The following is a 14,026-nucleotide window of genomic DNA, read 5'->3' as shown; positions in this document are numbered from 1 at the left end:
TTTCTTGACCTGAGATGCTCTCTAATCTCTTTCCAGCTGTGGCATTTGTCATTCAGTCACATCAGGATATGGTGACCCTTCTTTCCCCACTGCAATTCCTAACTTAATTGATTCATTTTAGAGAAGAAACTAGACACAGTCCTATGGACTTAGCTCCATTTAATTAGCATTAACCAGAACAGTGGAAAGAAAGGCAATTTCCTCTGGAGTAGAAATGTATTCTTTATGAGGTAGTAAAGGAAACAATAATAGTTTTTAAGGGCCTTAGTTTTTTTAAGTGCTGTGATTGATGGCAGACTTACAAGCAGTATTTCCCTCTATTAGTGTTGATGATGATGACAATAATAATAATTGTAAATAATGTAAATAGTAATTGGGATTCAAACCCAGATCTTTCTGATTACAAAGCCCATACTGTTCATGGTTAAGTTAAGAAATTTATGTTATAACTACCACCAGGATGTCAAGGCTAATCACTTTGTGTCCTCCTCACTCAATAAAATGTAGAATTTTAGAACTGCAGCCTAGCAGTATGAGTTTTAAACGCATTGCTTTATTTATTCAACCATGGGCATTAATTGATCACTTAAGATGTGCATATAAACTCAGAGAAGGTATAATCTCTGTCCTCCAGCAGTCTGCTAATGTCAGATGTGAACAGATGAAGGAGTAAGGGGTGTCAGTGTGAGTGATACATTTTGTGATTCAAGTGTGCCCAGGAACAGAAAGAGGGTAGCTTCTATCAGGTGTGGGTGGGCTTATCACTGAAGGCTTCGCAGAGCAGTTGACTCCAAGCTGAGTTGTTGGGTGGGTAGGAGTTAGCTAACTGATGGGAGGCTCTGTGCAAAACAGAAGTGGAGGTTTGTGTGAAAGGCAGGGAGGCATAAGTCACTAATAGCTGGAGTAAAAAGTGTATTGCGGAGAGTGTTCTTGGCTGACTTCTTAATATGACGGTGGATGGAGACGTTAACTCCAACTTATAGCTCTCTTCCTTTAGTTACATAGAGTTCCACTTTGTATCTGTTTCTTCCTAGTAGCATCTTCCTGGCAGGAGGCATTACTGCTTCTATAGCAGAGATTCTTCAGTGGCCTTATGGTTCAGTTGCCTGAGAGGGAAACAAAGAATCGATTGCTCAGGTGTTAACTGTGACTCTCCATTTTCATGAACAGATCCTAAACTTGAGTGAGTTTAAGCCCTGCCATCAAAACTCCTACTGTCTTGCTGCTTGCTTCTGGTTAAAAAGAAAAATAAAACAAGACAATGAAGAAGGATCTGTTTCCTTCTGAGCAGGAATGAATGAACACATGTGAACTTTCCTAATTCCTATGTGAACATAGGTCTTGTCACCTGCATGCCTGATATCTAACAGGCATAGAGATCTCTCCTTAGTGATTATATTCTAAATACTTGGAAGTATTACACATAATTAGCTTTCTGTGACCTAGCATATATACTTATTATAGATAAACCTGTGCTAAATAAAAGAGACTATTACATGACTTTTAGGGTAAGTCAGTCAGTCGTACCTGCTGCATGATCTTGCTAATAAATCTTTCCCATTTGATTTCTTCCATCACTATGAAGATTTATGAATTTCTCTTATTTTCTAAAGTCTTTTTTCCTCCAGAGATTTGATAAACATTTACTTCTGTTTCCTTCTAGTTTTTCCAAGGTTTTGTATTTTAATTGTTTACTTATCAGGTATTTTATTTACATATATATGTTTATATATATATTTATATGTTTGTGTAAAACAGGAGATAAGCTTCTAAATTGTGCTTTCCCCCAAGTAGGTAGTTTTTCCTAATTGTTAGTCATTTGTTAAATAATGTTTCCCTGCTGCATTGATTTATGATACCTCTTCCATCATATTTTAAATTCACTCACAGAGAGGATTTTTTCTATCATATTTTAAATTCCTACATGGAGTGTTATCAGTTCTATCCTATTGATCTCTCTTTGGTCTTGCACAACCACGATTTATTTTTAAATGTCATAGTTTTATAGAATATTTTGACGTCAACTAGGGCTAATTTCTTTATTACTCTTCTTTTAAACTTTCCATTCTTACCTGAATATTTTCAATTTTTCTTACAGAAGGCCTTTAGAATAATTTCATTAAGCCCAACAAGATTCTGTTGGAATATTGTGGTAGATGTTTTTATAAGATTAAAAGTAAATATTTTAGCCCATATATGTATAATTCACTTTGGACTATTGAAAATAGTTTATTTATTATATATATATATATATATATATTTTTTTTTTTTTTTAGTTTGAAGATCGTCCACTTCTTCTACAAAAGGTAGAAACAAAACTACAATTGAATAGTTTAGCTATTTCTATTTTTTCCATGGTTCAGGCCTATCTCTGCCTCATTCTTTCCAACATATAACACACAGCTAAAAGGCCCTTGGTTCTGTTTCAGCTTTTTAGAAGCTTCAGCCTTCTCCTTCTGTTAGCCTTCTTAGCGTGCTTCCCACGGGCCCCTTAATGGATGGGTAGGAGTTAGCTAACTGATTTGCCATCTGTTTGCCATCACCGTGACTCTGTGCTTCTCCCTTTGTAGCTGATGCATTCTCATAATGAGTGAGAGCCTATGAGAGAGTTTCCTAGGCCATTACATCAGTTTCTCTAGATGCCACCCCCTTTCTCCCTAATTAGGGTAACTTGTTATTGTGCTATCAATCTGGCTTGTGAGGCCTTTTTTAAAAATTGAAGTATCGTTGATTTACAGTGTTGTGTTACTTTCAGGTACAGCAAAGTGATTCCATAATACATATATGTGTGTGTGTGTGTGTATATATATATATATATATATATATATATATATATATAAATTCTATTTCATGTTCTTTTCCATTATAGGTTATTAAAAGATATTGAATATCCTTCCCTGTGCTCTACAGTAGGACCTTGTTGTTTCTCTATTTTATATGTAATAGTGTGTAATGTTAATCCCAAGCTCCTAATTTATCCCTCCCGTACCCTCTTTTTCCTTTGGAAATCATGTGTTTGTTTTCTATGTCTGTGTCTTTTTGTTCTGTAAATAAACATTAGTTTGTGTCATTTTTTAGATTCCACATATAAATGATATCATATGGTATTTGTCTGACTTCCTTCACTTAGTATAATAATCTCTAGATCCATCCATGTTGCTGCAAATGACATTATTTCATTTTTTATGGCTGAGTAATACTCCAGTGTGTGTGTGTGTGTGTGTGTGTGTGTGTGTGTGTGTGTGTGTGTGTACACCCCCCCCATCTTCTTTATCCATTCATCTGTCAGTGGACATTTAGGTTGTTTCCATGTCTTGGCTACTGTAAATAGTGCTGTTGTGAACATTGAGGTGCATGTATTGTTTTGAATTAGAGTTTCTGTGGATATACGCCCAGCAGTGGGATTGCTGGATCATATGGTAAGTCCATTTTTAGTCTTGTAAGAAACCTCCATACTGTTCTCCATAGTGGCTGCATCAATTTACATTCCCACCAGCAGTGTAGGAAGGGTTCCCTTTTCTCCACACCCTCTCCAGCATTTCTTATTTGTAGACTTTATGATGATGGCTATTCTGACTGATGTGAGGTGATACCTCATTGTAGTTTTGATTTGCATTTCTCTAATAATTAGCATTATTGGGCATCTTTTCATGTGCCTGTTGGCCATCTGGATGTCTTGGGAGAAAGAAGGTCTTCTGCCCATTTTTGATTGGATTTTTTTATATTAAATTGTATGAACTTTGGTGTATTTTGGAAATTAATCTCTTGTTGGTACCATTGTTTGCAAATATTTTTCCTACTCTGTAGGATGTCTTTTTGTCATGTTTATAGTTTTCTTTGCTGTGCAAAAGTTTGTAAGTTTAATTAGGTCCCATTTGTTTATTTTTACTTTTATTTCCATTATTCTAGGAGACAGATCCAAAAAATGTTGCTGTGATTTATGTCAGTGTTCTGCCTATGTTTTCCTCTAAAAATTTTAGACACTCCAGTCTTACATTTAGGTCTTTAATCCATTTTGAGTTTATTTTTGTACATGGTATGAGAGAATGTTCTAATTTCATTCTTTTACAGGCAGCTGTCTAGTTTTCCCAGCACTACTTACTGAAGAGACTGTCTTTTCTCCATTGTATATTCTTGCCTTTTTTTGTCATAGATTAACTGACCATAAATTATGGGTTTATTTCTGGACTTCCTATCCTGTTCCATTGATCTAAGCGTCTGTTTTTGTGCCAGTACCATACTGTTTTGATTACTGTAGCTTTTTAGTATAGTCTGAAGTCAGGAAGCATAATACCTCCAGCTCTGTTCTTTCTCAAGCTTGTTTTGGCTATTTGGGGTCTTTTGTATTTCCATACAAATTTTAAAATATTTTGTTCTAGTTCTGTGAAAAATGCCATTGATAATTTGATAGGGATTACATTGAATCTGTATATTGCCTTGGATAGGAATGTCATTTTAACAATATTGATTCTTCCCATCCAAGAATATGGTGTATCTTTCCATCTCTTTGTGTCATCTTCAGTTTCTTTCATCAGCATCTTATAGTTTTCAGAGTATAGGTCTTTTGCCTCCTTAGGTAGGTTTATTCCTAGGTATTTTATTCTTTTTGATGTGATGGTAAATGGGATTGTTTCCTTAATTTCTCTTTCTGATATTTTGTTGTTAGTGTATAGAAATGCAACCTATTTCTGTATATTAATTTTGTAACCAACAACTTTACCAAATTCATGACGAGCTCTAGAAGTTTGCTGGTGGCTTGTAAGACCTTTTTATTTCTCTTAAAGCTGTATTTTCTTAAGAGTCTCAGGCCATGGACTTATAAAATATTTTCCCAGAAGTTTCTGTACTGCCTAATCAGCATATCTAAATACACTTTATGTTTTTTCTCTTGGCTGCTATAATCTTTGGAATGATATATTCACAGCCCCCCAAGTTCCGATCATTGTGCCTCACTAATGTTTTTCTGGTCAGATCTGAGTGAAAAATTGAAACTCCTGTCTTTTTTTCTTCAGTCATGTAAGAGATGCTGTTGCAAGAATTTGTTTAATACTCTTGTTGCTGCAGAGCTAAGGGATTTTCCCAACTCTAAATGTCTCCAGGTAAAAGGAAAATGTGAACTGTGTGATTAATCTGAGCAGTGGCTGCATGAAGGGAGTATCTGGTACAACAATGCTTGGAGACACTGGGACAAATGGAGAAGCAGAAAGAAATGACCAGCCTAAGGGTGTAGGTGTGTATGTATTAGGTGGCGGAGTGGCAGAAGAGAAGTACACACGTGCAGGCTTAATTTTTTAAGTGCTGTCACATATCTGGGCCACAATAGAGTGGAAATGATCTGTTGTCACTTCTCAGTCACCTGTGTCATGGACATTTTGGAGTCACCCTTGCTACCTGTCCTGACAGTACACAAAAGATAATGAAGTGTCAAGAACCCACAAAGTTATAATTATAAAGAAATAGGTAGACAATTGTATAAATTATCTATAATTAAATAAAATCAGGCCATATAAAAATGTTTCCTCTTTTGTTTATCCCATTCTCTGCCTTTCAGAATTCTCTTCATCCTTCAAGGTTCTGTTCAGTATCCCTCCTTGATGAAGCTTTCCCTTGCTGACCCAGGCAGTCTTAGCTACCCTTTCTCTTGTGTTTCCTACCTTGCCTTTTGTTTTATGACTATTTATGGTTCTGTCATCCTCATTTTTGAAGCCTCAACAACAGATACTATTCTTGTCATTTTTCTATTTCCAATATGTACTATATTATAATACATATATATTACTATGTAGTAGCTTATAGATTTATTAGTAAAACATAGCATTAATCAGCTATCTACTTGAAGTTATTAGGCCTGCTGGACCTACATGAACTGATTTAAGAAGGATATGAAAATGTCTCAATTTTAAATGCTTACTTTTAGAACTATCACCACCAAATAGAAGTTACAGAGGAGTATTTGGGGCTCAGTATAAAAAAAACTTTCTAATCATTTGAGATATTTACAAATGTAATAAACTAATTTTTGAGTAGTCATCATTCCACTAATGAACATTCTCACTCTCAGGAAACACAGGGTTATTTATGTATATCTATTATGTGTGTGTATGGATGAATGATAGGATGTTAAAGTAGATATGGTTTCTTATCCATAGAATACTTTAAAACTGATGAATATGTGTATTTATGTGGGGGGGAATGGTATTCAGAAGCTATTTTCAGTATTCCAGAGGTTAAGAAAAAAAAACAAATTTATCTATAACAACTCTTTAACAGTTTTTAAAAGTTTCATAATGTTTTGTTTGGACCACACTTAACCAGTTGAATGACACTGGTTATCATGTGGACACCAAGCTCTAATTGACTGTTAGTTATGTATTACCTTTGATTTTTATAAAAATTTTAAAACCAGTTATTGTTACTAACTCCAATTTGTTTGGAGGGAAGAAGGATTTCAAAAAATGAAGTCCATGAGGATAGCATGTTAAAAGGATTTTTGATCATGAACTGAATTAATTTCATTCTGCATGTTATTTCATGGACTCTGTTTCCCCAGTATTTTTTGCATCTCTTAGATAAGGAAGCACCTTACAATAGTGATGTGTTATGTTTAATTGCAGTATTTTTTAAATCTTCCCTAGTGATTCATAAAATAAAGATACAGTTTGTAATCCATAGTGTTTTTAATGGTCAGAGGATATGATGATTTGATTCAGAGTGGCTGAGAGAATCTGTATGGTTCAGATGTCAGGCTGTCTGCATCAAGATCCTGTGTTAACCTAGGGCAGCTCCTTAGTTTTGCTGAGACTCAGTTTCTCATCTGTAAAATGGGGATGTTAATAATACCTACTTCATAGATTGCTTGTGAAAAATTCAATGGGATGATACTTGGAATGTGTTAAGCATTTCTTCTTGTATCTGTCCCAACTTGTCAATGCCAGAAAGAGTTAATGCTTCTCCCAAATTCCTAAAATTACCGGTTAAAAAAAATTATTGAAAATCTTGGAAGATGTGACATTATTTTATTTTATTATGCAAATAATTTTGACCTCCAGAGAGTATTTATTTTACTTCAGAAGCCTCATTTCTTCTGTACTGCTAACCAAACAGTTCATTCCATTTTGTGTAACAATTTGTAATGAACCTTAAAAGAACTACTGATTATCTTAGAGTTTTTGGCTCAATTACCTGTTTCAAATGCTCAAGGACTAAGGAAAGCATGTCATTTTCTCCTCTCCTGCACCGTGGAGTATAACAATAGACTGTGAATAGAGCAAATCAAAGAGACACAAATACCAGCGTAAGGAGCCCATTGTGTTTAGTTTGTAGTCCTGTCATATGGGTTTTAATTTAGGTCACTTGATTGATTATGACATACTGACAGCACACTGTCCTCTCTTGGAATCTTTAGACACTTTAATATTTCTATTCTTACCAATCCATTTTGATTCCAAATCTTAAGTGAAATGGAATTACAGCATTCACTTTGTTTTCCTGTGCTAAGTGATTATCTCTGAAGTGCAATTTTGTGATTAGGCAAGATGGCGTGCATACACTCAGCTAATGCTGATTTCCCCCAGGGTGCAGAACAGGTAAATTCATAATGAATGGATGTTGTGCTTTGATTTCAAATGCATGTGAAACCCTGCCACACTTAGTAGTTTTATTTTAAAAATGTATTTAATTATTCTAAAATTAACAGGAGAACATTAAAATTGAACTTTAGAAAATGGCATTTAAACGTAAGTCAAGTGTGCTAACTGCTTATGAATGTTAATCTCTTTCAAAAAGTGAAAAAACAAACGTACCTGACATAAATTGGGTGGGGGGACGTCATTGAAAATCTTCTTTTTAATTAATTATATTCTTTCTGATTGATTCAAAAAATATCTGAACGCAGCTTGATATTAGTATTGTCAAATTCTAATGTTCCTTATTTTGAAAACTACCATAATTATTCAGCTAATTGCTATCATAGTACTGTCATAGTTGTTTGGTCCTGAGGGGTGGAGGGTGGGAAGGGGTGGAGGGTTGGGGGAAGGAGGCAGAGGAGAAGTTAGGAGTTACTGGTTGCCACAAAATATTTTCTTTAACTATTTTCTTTGCTGTTTTAAAAACAAATTTTGTCAATGCATGTGAGAGATCAGTTTTAAAGAGACTTTATCATTTACAAAATTAGACACATTTTGACCAGTTTACAAAAGTAGATGATGGATACCCAAACCAGACCTTTTTACTGATTTACTTAGAGTAAGCATTGATCATAATATTGTGAATCTTGAAGTGTGAAACATAATAATGCAATTTCCCCATCTGATTTCCATTGAAATCCTTTTTATAAGGAATATTAACACTAATCAGAACTCCATGTAGGCAATACTGAAGCCAGTTACTTGGCTACAGTTCTTAATTAGCTCCTTTTTGTCACACTTAAATCTCTTAGCATGATGTCCAGTATACAGTGAGAGCTCAATAAAGCTTAGCTTATTAGTATTCTCATTATCTTTCCATTGAGTAAAGGTAGTACCTTTAATAAGTTGATAGTTGATTTTCAATAATAAAGCACATTCATTTGGAATCAAGTACTTTTATTCAAAGTCCAAGGGCAAACCAACCCATTAAAATTTTTTTATCTCCTATTACGGTCCAGGTATTCTCTGAACTATCAGTAATATTCTTTCTGGTTGAAGTAATTCACTTTCCTGCATGTTCTGTTGTCAGTTGCCCTGAGGGATGTGATACCCTCAACACAGTCCTCATAATTTTGGACACCTATCTAGCAGAGATGAATTGCCTACAGTTCGGCATTCACTCTGTCACCTCTTGCATGCTTAACGAGGTAAGCACTTCATAAGTACACCCAATGGGTGATTAGTTAGCCCATACTGCTGGTGAAGGCACCATCAGGAAGACTGCAAATGTTTATTCTCCATATCATAGGGCTTTTGGAAATAACTCTTTGGGCAGAGTTAGGGAAGATAAGATGTTACACTGGTATGATAAGATGTAACAGTGGCTTGGGGACAAAACACTTGTGAGTTGTAGTGTTAGTTATAATTATTAACTTAGGCCAAATTTTGTAGCTTCTTTGAACGTTCAAAGTTATTTTATAGTTATTGTGGAGTTTTTTGTTTGTTTTTGTCTGTCTTTCCTGCTGTCTGGTAGGCTCTATAAAAATGTCTTACTTATGTTTACATCTTTATCCTTGGCATGGTGCCACTGACAACACTGAAAAGGTGTTGAATAAATGTAGGTGGAAAAAAGGAAGGCAAGGAAAGAAACAGGAGGAAGAGAAAGGAGGGTGGAACTGCAGGATGTATTTAAAGCCTGAATTTTCCCCCAAATTGTCTTTGCATAAAACCTTATGACATCAAGTGCACATGGTTCTGTTCTGATATTAAAGGAAGTTTAAACTTCAAGGATTTGAAGAAGTCACTGTCACTCAGACCTTCTCTTCTTATGTTTGGGAAGCTGAGGCTTATGATGAAGTGAGTGAGGTGCCACCCAGGTAATGGGAAAGCCTCATCCAGCTCCTCTCACTTGCAGGTCAGCACTCTCTGGTCTGGGCAACCTCACTATCAGGATGTGTGCAAACAGGTGTAGAAAGATACAGTCCTACCAAATAGAATGTGGGGGAAAGGGTTGGCCTTTCACTTTCACTTCTCTGTACCTTTCTATTTCTTGATTTCAGCTTGCACTATTTTATAACATAATAACAAAAATCACGTGTAAAGTATAACTTTTTAAAAATAATGAATGTCAGTACTCTGTATGAATACCATATACAATAAATAACAAGAAGCAGTAACACAGAGTTCCCCAGAGCATGAGTATGATTTGCGAAAGTGTATTTCTTGGAGTGGACTGAAATTCACCAGCGTGTGTATTAAATCCCTCTGTTTGACATATTGGTGAGGAGGCTGCTGGGTTATTTTTAGGCTAGGATTTAAATGCTTGGTTATATTACCTAAGAGTTCAAACAACTCTGTCTCTCCAAGAAGAGGCTGCTCAGATTTCTTATTTGTCTTCCAGTTGGGCCCCACCCTTATAATGTACCTCTTCAAGGTCATATTCAAGTACACTGTCTTCTGATCTGTCTAAATTCAATTCATCAAGTGTTTTCTTTTCCTTAGTATCTCTGAATACCTATCTGGTTCATTGAAGTAAGAGAAAAAGCAAAGTACTTGGAAGTAACATATCCTGTATTTGTAAATCAGGTTGAAGTATCGTTTCATTCACGCTTTCCTCTAGCATTTTGGCTATTTTTGAAGTGGCCTGAGACCTTGGCAAACAGGAAGACTGGAGAGAGGTTGCTGTGCTACCTCTTGTAAAGCTGTGGTTGGGAAAAATGGAGTGTCATGGCTACAAGTCAAGCAGCACTGCATCTTATCTTCCCTCACTTTGCCTAGAGTTACAGCCATACTTGCATGGTAGTTATCTTGCATACTGATCATCTACAGATCAGGGTATCCATTCAACTTATTTTTCAATGTTGCTGTTTTCACAGCTTCTGCCACCTTTGAAGACTTCCAGATCCGTCCCCACACTCTCTTTGTTCACTCGTACAGAGCTCCAGCTTTCTGTGATCACTGTGGAGAAATGTTGTGGGGGCTGGTACGTCAAGGACTTAAATGTGAAGGTAAGGTACTTCCATCCCCAGCCAAGTCGCACGTGTGCCTGCTGGACTTCTCAGCTTCTGTCATGCCCTCTACAGACACGTCTTCCTTCCCTCAGATTATCTTGCTGGGTTTGTCAGGGAAGAAGGTGCACAGATTCTGCTCTGTTCACGTCTTTCCATTTCCTGTCTCCAAAACATATTAACTCTGATCTGGGAAACCAGATTCGCCTCTCTTTCCCCCTATATCCTGTGGATATGCTTCCCCTCTATTTCATGTTGGTTATTTTGGCATCAGGCTAGACATACAATTTGCATCTTAAGCCAGAATTTGAATAGTAGGCATTCCATAAACATTTGTGGAAATGAACTGAGAGTCAGATTACTCAAACCATCCAACATCACTCAGCTGTTGAGTGGCAGGCTGGAACTTGTACCCAGGTTTCTACACCGCAATCATAGTTTTATCATCCTCCAGGGATAGAACTCCTTGAACTGCACAATTCACATTGCTAGAACACTATGATATAATCTTTAAAATTGGCCAAATCATACCCTGCTCTCTTTGGATTAAGGGATTGGGAGGAGGGATAGAGCTGTTTGAATTTTGACCAAGAAATCCAGGCATTTATGATGAAAGCCAGAAACACAATAACCATAATTTTTTAAATTTCTGTCTGTAAGAAGGGAAGTTAGGAGACTGTAATCTAGGAGAAAGTGTACCTAACTTACAGTTTTATGAAAATTTGGTCTACCATGTGACACACGGAGAAATTCTGTGTAGTAAAACTCCATGAGAGAATTGTGAACAGTAGAAATATGGTAAGGAAAGTAGCGCTTTCCTAAATATCTACCATATGGAAACCAGCATGTGAGGTATTTTAAATATTTTCTTAATGATTCTGCAAGGTAATTAGTATCCCCATTTTACAGACAGAAAAACTGGGATGAAGTAATTTGTTTAAGGCCTTGTCGACAAACAAGTTGTGGAGCCATGATTGAAACCAATGTAGTTCAAAAGTTGTGATGCATTATGATTAATTTTCCCTCTGTGCCCACTCCCACTAGAACTTGTGACGTGTAAAAATGGCTCCGATCATCTTTTTGGAGTTTTCTTGCTTGATTCCCTCAAAGCCCAAGTCCATTGTGTTAGAAAACATCTTAAAAAAATGATCATCAGGGTAGTTACTGAACTCATAACCAGGGTAGCTTCTGAGCTCATCCAATAAAATCAGATTTCAAAACCAAGCTTATTGATGCATTGGGAAAAATCAGAAGGAGCTCAGAAGAAAACTTAAGATTCAGGCAGCCTCAAGAAAAATGGAAGCAGTACTGTTTTTGAAAATTCATGATTTACAACTTACACTAGAATAGCTTTTAATTCATGGTTGAAAAAAGTCATTTTTGCTTTCGCTTTCCAGGGTGTGGTCTGAATTACCACAAGAGATGTGCATTTAAAATCCCCAACAACTGCAGTGGCGTGAGGCGGAGAAGGCTCTCGAATGTTTCCCTTACTGGGCTCAGCACCGTCCGCACAGCATCTGCCGAGCTCTCCACCAGTGCCCCTGATGAGCCCCTTCTGGTATGGCCTCCTGTTTATCCATTTCCTCATTACATGAGAAATCTGTAGGGCGATGTGATCAGTGTGGATCCAAGACAGTGCCCTGGGAGGGAGGACACAGCCAGGCTGTTAATGACTCTGTTCCTTCAGGGCCCGTGTTGGTTGGTCAGTGCCTCAACAAATATCCAACAGCTTTGAGTTTGCTTTTATCTGTGAGCTTAGAGCAATTATAAAAATGTGAGGTTTCATCATGATCATGGGGCCAGAGCAGCACAAACTAATGTGTGAATGTTGCAAAACATCGTTTGTCAAAATTTGGAAACCAGAGATAAAAGATATTCTTCTCTGAAGATCATTAGAGTCCTTTGTGGCATAGCTGACTTTATTCTGAGAGAAAATTTGAAATTTGCCCTTATGAATATATGAAAGTGTTTTAATTGCTTGGCATTACTAGCATACATGCCAGTTCATTGTCAGAGTGACACTGATTGACAAATGCCATGAGAAAAATAGCACTTAATCCCTTAAATATTTCCATTAGCTCTAAAATATATATTTGTGGATATGGCTTAAATATTTCTCTTGAAGAAAGTTAAATTTGGACTTTGCAAACATTCAAAACAAAGTAAAAATTATGGTAATTATGTGCATTATTTAAAATAAGAACATTATTCTGAAATAAGCTAATGCTGTGAGCTTAAATGTCCCATATTTACTCCCTCAACCAATGGATCTTACAAAAACTAATTATAATCTAATTATTATAAAAGTTAATTCAAGAGAAAAAATATAAAAATTATCGAAACATTTAGGTTAAGTAAATCCCTGGAGTGGAAAGGGGCAATACATTTTGAAGATATCTCTAAAGAGTTATATGGATTATTTTATTGTTTGGAAAATATTTTATTGTGATCTTTATAGCACTTAAATTTTGTTACAATGTAAACCAGACATAAAACTCATATGAATGCTTATTTTGACAAAAGGAAAAATTCCAGACTTTGTGTTTCTGTGACTTTCTTTTGGTAGTTTCTTATATTTTCTGTTGAGGGGAAGGCAGACACTAAATCCCACTAATAACTAGAATATATTATATTTTGCTGACTATTCAGAATGCATGTGTGTGATTATATATTACTCTATAAAGTTATTTTAGTTAGAAATAATGATACTCTTACTGAAAGGTACTTAAATCAAAATCTGTTTACTTCTTCAAATAATTCTTATATCACCTGCCCAACTCTGAAGTTTCTTGATTTTTTTTGAAATTTTGTAAGTAGTGATATTATAAGTTACAACAGTTACTCTTGTTGCTTTTAAGTGTAGTCACTGAGAGTCATACCCTTTACATGAAAGACATTTAAAACAAGTTTAAGAAATAGAATTATAAAATTAATTGTGTATAGTTTTGTTTTACCAGGAAAAGATTTTACAAAGTTATTTAGCATCTCACAAGATATCTAAAGTTCTAAAGTCATTCTTCATTAGAATAGATTAGAATGTACATAATGCTAAAGAGTCTTCTTTTAAAACTCTCAGTTTTTTATAATATACATATATATATGTATACATATATACATGTATGTATATATACTTCAACACATCATATATACATTAGATATTTAAGTATAAATTAAATTATTATATGCATGCATTTATGTATAAATATAAATACATAATTTATACATACATTTAAGTTATAAAACAAATCTTTAATGCAGGTTTTTGTGTTTTTCATCCAAATTATTTAATTGTTTTATTTAATCAGATTACATAATTATTTATTTCAATTACTTGATTACAAGCTATATTATACATCAGATGTTGAAATTCATTAGCACTTTATTACTAAATGG

At 35.3% G+C, this 14,026-nt stretch overlaps 1 protein-coding gene across 2 annotated transcripts in view; it reads left to right on the top strand.

The window, feature by feature from the left end:
- The window catches only part of PRKD1 (protein kinase D1), a 278,738-nt gene that overhangs the window by 192,515 nt on the left and 72,197 nt on the right, over positions 1-14,026 (top strand). For both annotated transcript variants that reach the window (XM_031453524.2, XM_031453525.2), the window contains exons 3-4: positions 10,502-10,633; positions 12,031-12,191. In XM_031453524.2, coding sequence (XP_031309384.2) covers positions 10,502-10,633; positions 12,031-12,191 — 293 coding nt within the window. The remainder of the gene's footprint in view (positions 1-10,501; positions 10,634-12,030; positions 12,192-14,026) is intronic.

Source organism: Camelus dromedarius, chromosome 5, assembly GCF_036321535.1.
Source record: "Camelus dromedarius isolate mCamDro1 chromosome 5, mCamDro1.pat, whole genome shotgun sequence".
Lineage (NCBI taxonomy): Eukaryota > Metazoa > Chordata > Mammalia > Artiodactyla > Camelidae > Camelus > Camelus dromedarius.
The sequence above is the reverse complement of the archived record's forward strand: the minus strand, read 5'-3'. Positions and strand labels throughout refer to the sequence as shown.